Source organism: Triticum dicoccoides, chromosome 2B (genome assembly GCF_002162155.2).
Source record: "Triticum dicoccoides isolate Atlit2015 ecotype Zavitan chromosome 2B, WEW_v2.0, whole genome shotgun sequence".
In the NCBI taxonomy this organism is placed as follows: Eukaryota; Viridiplantae; Streptophyta; class Magnoliopsida; order Poales; family Poaceae; genus Triticum; species Triticum dicoccoides.
Window position 1 is genome coordinate 246,230,510 of NC_041383.1, and position 10,170 is coordinate 246,240,679.

General features: G+C 39.4%; 2 protein-coding genes across 2 annotated transcripts; both read right to left on the reverse strand.

The window, feature by feature from the left end:
* Positions 1-775: 775 nt before the first annotated feature.
* LOC119367625 lies at positions 776-1,873 on the reverse strand. Its single transcript, XM_037633096.1, has one exon. The coding sequence runs from the start codon at positions 1,841-1,843 to the stop codon at positions 776-778; it is 1,068 nt and encodes a 355-aa protein (XP_037488993.1). The 5' UTR covers positions 1,844-1,873.
* Positions 1,874-2,332: 459 nt separating this feature from the next.
* Positions 2,333-4,832, reverse strand: LOC119367626. Its single transcript, XM_037633097.1, has 4 exons — positions 4,398-4,832; positions 3,537-3,801; positions 2,656-3,453; positions 2,333-2,542 (listed from the first exon to the last, which is right to left on the reverse strand). The coding sequence occupies exons 1-3, from the start codon at positions 4,592-4,594 to the stop codon at positions 3,301-3,303; spliced, it is 615 nt and encodes a 204-aa protein (XP_037488994.1). The 5' UTR covers positions 4,595-4,832; the 3' UTR covers positions 2,333-2,542; positions 2,656-3,300.
* Between the last annotated feature and the right edge of the window lie 5,338 nt (positions 4,833-10,170).

Below are 10,170 nucleotides of genomic sequence, written 5' to 3' on the forward strand. Positions count from 1 at the left end.
CTGCCGGAGCCACGTCCGGAGCTCCACATTCGCCCCCCACATGGCGGCTGGAGGCGGGGCGGAGTCGCCGGCGGCGAGAAATTGGGAGAGGGGAAAGGGGAATCGGGTTTGGACCTGCAAAAGGGTCGCGGAACCGCACTTATAGTGCTCAGGGCGTGCGGTTTGCGGGCTGCGGCAAAAAGTTTTGCGGGCCGGGCGAGTATGCGTGCTCTATTCTGGCCGGAAAATTGACCCGAGCCCACATACTCGCCGGAACTTTTGCGGGCCGGGCGTTTTGCGGAGTATACTAGAGTTGCTCTTAGTATGCCAAGCATTTTCCCGGTCTTTGTGTGTGTCACTATTCTTTCCGTGTGTGCGCACGCGCGCATGAGATCATCCAAGTGATTGTAGGGCATGTACAATGGTTGATAAGGTAGTCTTATCTTAAGTCTGCCACGTATGCAAGATAAGGCAATAAAAACATGATCTACAACGGTTATCTCTTAGCCTTATCTCAGGTGACTAAAAATGTGGTGATCCACTGTAGCAGCATATTTGTAGACTCTTTTGTGTCAGCTTTATACATCAGCTAATTACATGAGCAAATGAATTGCATGAACGTAATTTGCATGGGTAGCTGCACGGATCGTGCTGGAGATGCATACCAGAATAAGCTTGTGTCATTGTCAAATATAATAATGTTTGGTGTAAAGTATACGGAAAGAATAAATAGTTTGAATAGGTAATATAATAACACAAATTGCATCATAAAATGTATTTAAAGTAATCATAAACATTATTCGCCGCCAAAACGTTGCCAAATATTTTCAACTAGATCATCCTTCAGCTGGAGATGCGTTTGCCGGTCACGAATAGCGGAACTTTTCTGTAGGTAGTCTGCGAATGCGACGTGTGGACCGACGATGACTTCCGGTGGTAGAGCAAATGATGACCCCGCATCGTTATTCAAGTCGAGTGGAACATGAAAGGTTTCTCGTTCATCCTCAACTATCATATTGTGAAGTATGACACAAGCTCTCATGATATCCCCGATGGCTTTCCGTTTCCACAGTCTAGTCGGACGACGAACGATATTAAAGCGAGCTTGCAATGCCCCAAAAGCTCGCTCGACATCCTTCCTCGCCCCTTCTTGACGCTTTGCAAATATTTTATCCTTTTCACTTTGAGGAAGTGGTATTGTCTTCACGAAGACAGCCCATTCTGGATATATTCCATCAGCGAGATAGTAACTTGAGTTATACTGTCTCCCATTGACAGTAAATTGCACCCTAGGAGTTTCTCCTTTCAAAGTATTGGTGAACAGTGTCGACCGATTCAGAACATTGATGTCGTTGTTGGACCCAGCAACACCAAAATAAGCATGCCATATCCGAAGGTCGTGCGAAGCAACCGCTTCAAGTATCATAGTTGGGACACCATGGTCACCACGAGTAAACTGACCCCTCCATGCAACTGGACAATTCTCCCACTGCCAATGCATACAATCAATGCTTCCTATCATGCCAGGGAAGCCACGAGACTCGCCAATTTGCAGTAAACGTTCAAGTTCATCTACCGACGGAGGTCGCAAATACTCTTCACCAAACTTAGCAATCACACCTTTCGCAAAATAACCCAAACACTCCAATGATGTGCTTGCGCCGATACTTAGCACCTCATCAAGCTGGTCGGCCGAGGTCCCATAGGCAAGCATACGAATAGCCGCTGTACACTTTTGGAGTGGCGAGAGCCCTTCACGATTAGTAGCATCTACCCTGTTAGTAAAATATGGGGACCAATCGCCAAGAGCACTTACAATTCGTAGGAAAAGGGGTTTTCTCATCCGAAATCTTCTACGGAACATCTGCTCAGTGTAGAGGGGATTTTCAGAGAAATAATTAGCAACAAGCCGGCCGTGTGCATCTGCATGATCCCTAGGTATGAACCTCCTCGGACCACTTCGGCGATGAAAGGAGTCAACACTTTGTTCTAGCATGGCCTTCAACTTCTCTCCGATGTGCTGACTAAGTACGTCTAGAATTTCTTGCTCGGCCATGAAGTCTTCCATTGTGTAGACCTCGACTAGGTCGTCAATGTCTTCATCCATGGCATCATGATCACCCGAGGAACTAGAGCTAGATTGGGACATAGTGCATGCACAAATTGCAAAGAAACAATTGGCACGGAGAGATTGTTCAGGGCGTAGGCTATATATAATATACTAATCTAATCTATCAAAGTCCATGTAGAAAAGGACTACAAGTCCTTGGCACGCACGGATCAGCAGAGTCGGAGATCAATACGACTTCTAGTATTTTAATCATTACGGATTAATGATTATTACTGACTTCGGATTAGAAAACAATTTTTGGAAGTACTTAAGCAAGAAGTTGACATACATAAATAACTAGCTCGAGACCAACAGAAATCTATTGATAATAACTACTTCTGTCAACAAAACAAAAACAAGCTTGTGCACTCCTGAAGCATCAGTACTAGGACATGAACCACATTGCTTCATTGGCTGTTCTTCTCTCTTCATTCATCAAACAGGAACAGGTTCCTGCATACAAAAAGCGTGGAGGTTAAACAATTATCATATTGAATAGTTGTACAATGCAACATCTTAGAACCTGGCATGATACAACAAAGCCTCATAGGAACACAAGACCATACCTTCCAAACTTATTGACGAGCGTTGGGGAATAACTCCTCCCGCATCAATTTAAGTGCAATCGCATGCTCAGCTTTCTGAAACTCGGTCATCCCTGCCATATCTTGTGTCAATAATTTACCGTACTGTTCTAGCATTTTCCCTCTTGTTTTTGCCTCCTTGTTCTCCTTCGCTGCAAGGAGAATGAGCCTCGACGACTCAAGTTTATCGGCTGCAATACGCTTTTGAACCTCAAGGACATCCGTGCGACTTTTAGTAGCTTCTTTTTGGGCTTCTAAGAATTTCTCAAGCTCTTCTAAATCCTCTGACTTCAACTTTCTTTTGTCATTGCCATTCCCATCTCTTTTAGCTGTTTTAGTACCTGGAGGCCGTGGGATATCATCACTATCAGCTGCCTCATGATCCTCTGCCTTCCCCAGGTCGGCCACATCTATTTTCTTCAATCCATTCAGTTCTGCATTGTACGTAGACCACTTCGGATAGTGACGAACAACCTGCCAGGTACTTTCCAGAAGAAATGGTCCTCCGTGTCTGTTCTCATATGCTTTGTGGACTTTCTCCATCAATTGCTGATTGGACTGCCCACTAGCATATACACCGCTAATCTCCCCGTGGATGGAATGGAAATTATTTATCATTTTGTTAACTCAATGCCATCGGTTCATAGCTTGATTGACTTGTCTTTTGCGATCTGAGGGGGTGTTGCTATTGTAGTCCGCGACCACATCTCCCCAATATTTGTCATTCTTCTTGAAATTACCACCGATAGGATCATTTGAGTTCTTGAGCCAAGCACTCATCTATATTGTAAACAAAAAGCTTATGTGAATATTGGCATAGCCATATGGAGTACTAAATATGATAAATATAATGGTTAACTTACCAATCTATCATCCTCCTCTGATGTCCATGGCAATCTCTTCATAGTTTTACCTTCTCCTGCATCATCCGCAATTTCAACATGGGCACGTTTGGGTCGTTTCTTCACTGCTGTAATTGGATTCTTTTGAGATGCAAATGTCAGCGGTGCCGCGAAATTAGCACCATGTGTCATGGCTGGTGGAGGAGGAATTTGTTGTGGAAGACTGAAGCTCGATGAATTGTTCAAATAATTTACAAAACCACCAGGTGGGTAAACATCATTTCCCCTAAAAGAATGTAGACACTCAAACATAAGAAATGCGTGTATGTTCATATAGCCTCAGTTCAGCGAAGAATTTATGAACATGTGCTACTACAAATTATTACACAATAACTAAAGCAAGGCTGAGTAATTGCATCTGGATTATTGTTACGAAACGATCATGAACTAATTCATTGCATCCGGATTATTTTCGTGAAACCATCCTTAGAACAAGAGTACGCATATGGTTATTGAAAATTAATTCTTATAATACTTAATCAACAAGTGCACAAATTGGACTAGTAAAAATTGCACTGATTATTTGCATGATCCGGCACTGAAATGGGCATGATCTAGAAAAATAAATAATGTGACTAATGTATCAGTATATGAATCATCACCTCGTTGTACAACATGATCTGGCGCAAGCTTAATTCTCATAATAGACTATATAGCATTGGACTGATACAAAATTAAAACTGCACAAATTGACTTGAAACAAATTTAGATGGAAGATCGACCGTACTGTCCAGATCCAAAGATTAATCAGGCACCTACTTGAACGAGCACATATGAAAGCTTAATCTTAGAAGTATGGAACTAGAGGACGGTGAAACTTACCAATCAACTTGAAGGGAAGAATCGGATCTAGCGGCAGCATGCCCAGCCAACCAAGCGTTCGATGCCGCTACGGCTGCTGCGGCAGCTTTAGGTCGCCCCATCGGCAGGGGAGGGGCGCCATATTTTGGGTCTTGTCCGTCTGGTCCGTCCATCACCTGGGATGGGGGCGCCGCTTTCTTCCTCCCATGGCCAGCCATGTTGGTGCTCAAGGAACCTGCAAGTCGCACGGGTGGAAGATGGAGTCTGCTGCTGTGGATTTATGGGGGCAGCGGGCCTAGGTTTCTTCTGGCGGGCTCCAGGATCGGGATGAGAAATTTGGCGCGCAGGACGGGCGAGAAGGAAGAGAGGCGCGCCAAGAAGAAAATTTTCGCGCGAGGCAACGAGAAGGATCCGGCTGTGGCCGTTCGGCGCACGGATCACAGATCGCGTCAAAATCGGGGCTAAGATGTCATCGCTTAATTAAGCGAAGGCAAGACCTTTTTTTCGGTTTCTCTCTCCTCCACCTCAACATTTAATCTACGTGGCACTACTAAGTTAGCACCATTGTACATGTGTTTTTCTATGTGTGTCGGTCTTTTTCTCTCTCTTTGTGTCACTATTTGTTTTTAGTTGTGTGTGCGTTGCACTCATGATATCAATATGAGATGCAATTCATTTTTGACGCATTTTTGTATGCATGTTGAGGCGATATCATCGACATGAGCAAGAAAATTAATTTCCAATTTACAGGCAAAAGTACTGTGTAATATGCGTCCAAATTATATCGGGGTCCGAAAAATTGTATTATTATATGCTTCTTCTTGTATATTTGTGAAAACTGCAATTTTCTGTGCAAGTTGTTGTCATCATTTTCATCTAGGGTAATACCAATGCTTTAATTTTATTCTTCCATGGAAAACTTAAGTTTTTTATTTTGTTTTAATTTTTTATCTTTAGTTTTTATAGGAAAATCTTGCATTTTTATTTTGTGATTCATTTTTGGGTAATACCATCGGCATGAGTAAAATAATTAATCTCCGAGGTACACACACACAAGTACCATGTAATATGTGTGCAAATTATATTTGAGTCCGAAAATTACACTATTATATGATTATTCTTGTATATTGCTAAAAAAATGCTATTTTTGTGCAAATTATCCATAGGGCTTTTTCATTTTTCATTTTCATTTCCTTTTTCACTAGGGTAACAACAATGCCTTTAATTCATTTTCCTTAGAAACTTTGCTTTTTATTTTAGTTTTAGTTTTTATTACCAAATATTGCGTTTTTACTTGGCGATTGATATAGGGTAATACCATTGGCATGAGTAAGACAATTATTCTCCGACATACACACACAAATACTATATGTAATATGTGTGCAAATCATGCTAGAGTCCACAAGATTGCGCTATTATATGCTTATTCTTGCATATTCTGAAAAGGTGCAATTTTCTGGGTAAATATGTGCTTATTCTTGCATATTCTGAAAAGACTGCGCTATTATTTTCATATTTCAGTAATACCGATGTCTTTAATTAATTCTTTCTTAGAAAACTTTAGTTTTTCTTAAAAAAAATAGTTATTATTACCAAATCCTGCATTTCTGTTTTGTGATCCATTTAGGGTAATACCATTGGCATGAGTAAGACAATTAATCTCCAACCAATGTACAGAAGCAAGTAATGTATGTAATATGTGTACAAATCATACCGGAGTCCAAAAACTTGTACTATAATATGGTATATGGTTATGGTTGCATATTATGAAAAAGTGCAATCTTCTGTGGAAGATTTTGCCATTTTTATTTTCTTTTTTATTGGGGTTATACCAATGTCTTTAATTCATTCTTCCTTAGAAAATTTTGGTTCTGTTATTAACTTATATTTAGTTCTTTTACCAAGTTTTTTTATGGATTCATTTTGCGTAATACCATTAGTGTGAGTAAGATTATTAATTTCAGACATACACAAGCAAGTACTATATGCAATATGTGTACAAATTATACCAGAGTCCGAAAAGGTGCATTGTTATATGTTTATTCTTACATGTTGTGAAAACTGCAATTCTTATTGGAAATCATGTGCAAGTTTCTCTCATTTCTCATTTTCTTTTCCATTAGGGTAATTTAGATGTCTTTGACTTATTCTTCCAAAACTTCAGTTTTTTTTATTTTGTTTTAGTTTTAATTTTATATTTATTTTTTATTACTAAATTATGTGCTTTATTTTGTTTCCAATTAAAATATTTAGCATGAGGATTGCTAAATGTAATAGACTAGGATTAGTTTCCTATTATGCCCCTATATTAATATTTGTATAATTACTATGTGTGAAAGCAAATAAACGTTTCAAAGCAAATCATATATACACGGTAATGGATATACAATGCTTTGCATGTATAGTGTGGTACTACTCTAGTACTGGTACTTAGAAACGGCCACAGATTTATTGAAACCCATGGCCCTGTGCTTAATTAGCACAACATTGGCACATGACGGGCCGTAGTTCACTAGAGTAGCAGGCTCCCTGCCGTGGCTTCCGCAACAGTTTGGTGGAAAAAAAATCAACTGACACAAACAAATATTTCAGCACCTGAGCCGTAGGTGCTCCCATAATCAATTGATGTTTATAAGATTTAAATAAAATATGCATCTATTTGAGAAATAAAAATAATAGTAAAACAAAAACAAAATAAACACAGTGCTCTAGGAGACAGCTCAACTATCCGCTATGGGTCTGTCTCGTGCGGTAAGGGGCTCTTTCATCTAGCCAGAGCTATATCTCGCGTAATGCGAGAGTAGCTTGTCTCGTCTGAAGTTTTTTCCTGGACGTGCATTCTGGGCCGGCCCATTCATAGCGTTTTCTTCATCCCACTCGCTCGGGGTCGGTTGCATTAGTTTCTTCCGTGTTTTTTTCGTTTATTTTATTTTTCTTTCATCTTTTTCATGATTCTTCACCGGTTTTCTTCGTTCTCAGTTTTTTCTTCATTTTTTCACCAGCTTTCTTCGTTTCTTTCACAATTTTCACTGGGTTTTCTTTTCTTGCCTTGTTCTTTGTTTCTTTCTTGGTTTTCTCCGTTCTTTTGTTTTTCTTTCCTTTTTCTCTTCATTTCTCTTTGTTTCTTTCTTTAATTTTATCCGATTTCTTTGTTATTCTTTCTTTCATTCTCATTTTCACTATTTTTCATTTTCTTTGCATTGATTCTCTTCGGTTTTAATTTTATTTTTTGTCTTCTTTGTTTTTTGTTGTTTTTGTTGGGTTTCTTCATTTTTCTTTGTTTCTTATCATTTTCCATAGTTTTTTTTAACACACGTCAACTTTTTCAATACACATTCAAGATTTTCAGTACAAATCATAAAATATTATATATAAATGTTTAACATTTTGAAACACATTATTAACTCTTTTTTTCAAAACTTATATCCTTTGTTGCCTATACATTTTCAATAAATGTCTAATTTTTTAATAGAAGATTAATATTTTTTGAATACATGGGCAACAATTTTTAATTCACGGCAAACATTATTTTAGTTGCAGTATGCGTGCGTGCGTGCGTGCGTGCGTGCGTGTGTGTGTGTGTGTGTGTGTTTAATATTTTCTAAATACATAATTAACTTTTCTTATATATATGATTTTTGCCCATTTTTATTTAATGTACGCCATGCATTTTTAGTGTACACAAGAAACATTTTTTTATACATGTTTTAACATGTTTTAAGACATGATCAACATTTTTATACACATTGTACTTTTCTTGTATATATATTTCATATACATGAGAAATAATTTTTTCCATACACATTTAAGCATTTTCAGATGCTATATTAATATTTTAAAATACTCAATTAACATTTTTCAAATGCTTAATCAACCTTTATTAAATACATGATCAATATTTTTCACACACATTTTACTTTTTTGTATACATTTTTCGTATGCATGAGAACATTTTCTCTGTACAGATTTAACATTTTTCAAATGCTTGGTATACATATTCTCAAATGTTGTATGTAACTGTGTTTTGTAATATATTTATTCAGAATATTTTGGTGGAATAAAACACACAAAAAAACAGGAGAAAAGGAAAAAAACGAGGCAGTGGCCTCCCGCACATTGGACCGGTCCATTTACCTGGTGCCTGGTGGGAGGTTTTCCACTCTCTTTTTCTATGATTCTGGAGGATTATTCTGTGGTCATATGGGCCTAAGTGCCGGGCTAAAACTCCATCTGTCTAGGCCTGTCCGGCTGTCGTTCCCGGCCTACGATCATTGTGCCAAGGTTCCATGTTCTAACTATTTGCAGAACCGCTTCATATAGCTGGGTACCTTGATAGACAATGACACAACCAAAGTTCATGGAGGACTTGGGTTCCGGGATTTTGAGGTTTTTAATCTTGCACTTTTGGCACATCAGTCCTGGTATTTGTTACAACACCCAGAAGCTCTTTGTGCCCGCATACTGAAAGCCAGCTACTATCCAACTACAATCATCCTCACTACTGAACTTAAGAATCATCCCTCTCAGGTTTCGAGGGTGATCATGGAAGGCCGAGGTGTTTTAAACCAGGGCCTTATACGGAGAATTGGTGACGGAGAATCTAGATGATTGGATTCGCATAAAAGGGACCATGAGGCCAATCGCTTGCGTTGCAACTCGTAAGCGACCTAATCGATAGCACAAGCACTACCTGGAGGAAAAACTCAATGGAACATGTGTTCATCATTGCTAACTCAAACACAATACTAGGGCCCCATTCAGATCTTCTCCTGCTGCTCCAAATAGCCAGCTTTCGCTCCTTCGGGCAAAATCCTGCTTCTTGTACAATAATTGGGTCGATAGAAACCGTTTTGGGGGGCATCTCCACTTCCAATTGGTTAGCCGAATAAGATTGTTGTAGGCCCATTTGAAGGAAAAGGCAGACTAGATTTCAACTGGAATAGTAACATATCGAGGAGGAACAACATGTCGAGCGAACCGGTATGCTACCCCAAGGTCACTTGGCGGTGGCATATCGAGTAATAATGTCCAACTCCACCTCCTTTGATTTTTGAGAGCGGGCCTCGTCCTGCTTCTCACTTTTGCACAGCGAGGGGACTTTGCTCCATGAAGCGAGCTTCTCGAAGCTGCGCCATTCAAACCAACACTAGTGCGATGCCGATGAAGCTGGGAGGAGGAGAAGGTGCGAACAAGGCCTAGGTATACCTTTATGCACAAGAAGGATGGACGATTTTTGGGCATGGAATCATGATGTGACGCCCGGATAATTCAGCTACAGTAATTCTCTGCTAATGGTGCCACGTCACTTCAATTACTGTTGCTACTCTCACGTTAGTTCGAAATCAATTCAAATTCAAATTCAAAAACATAGGCAAACAATAAAAGCTTTCAAATATTAAAACTAAAATGTTCGGAGTGAACCAAATATTGCATAGATAATTAGGGGGGGAAAACCACACATGCATAAAATGTTTAAATAATATGAGATGGGTAAAGCAGCGGCAAAACAATTATTTTAAATGCTTTTAAATACTAAACAAATGTTAATCTAGTTTATATAATCACCAAACTTTTTGGAGTAGGTGGCCTATGTTGTTATGCTAATTTAGGAGTAGGAGTTATATTTTCGTAAAGCTGTTTCGCTAACTAAAATAAATAAAATAGAAAAGGGAAAATAATAAAAACAGAAGAAAACAAAAGAAATTAACCCCCCCCCTCACTGGGCCTCGGCCCAGCTGGCCATCCAACTGGGCCAACCCACCTAGCCCAACCGGCCCACCCCCGGCTATAACCC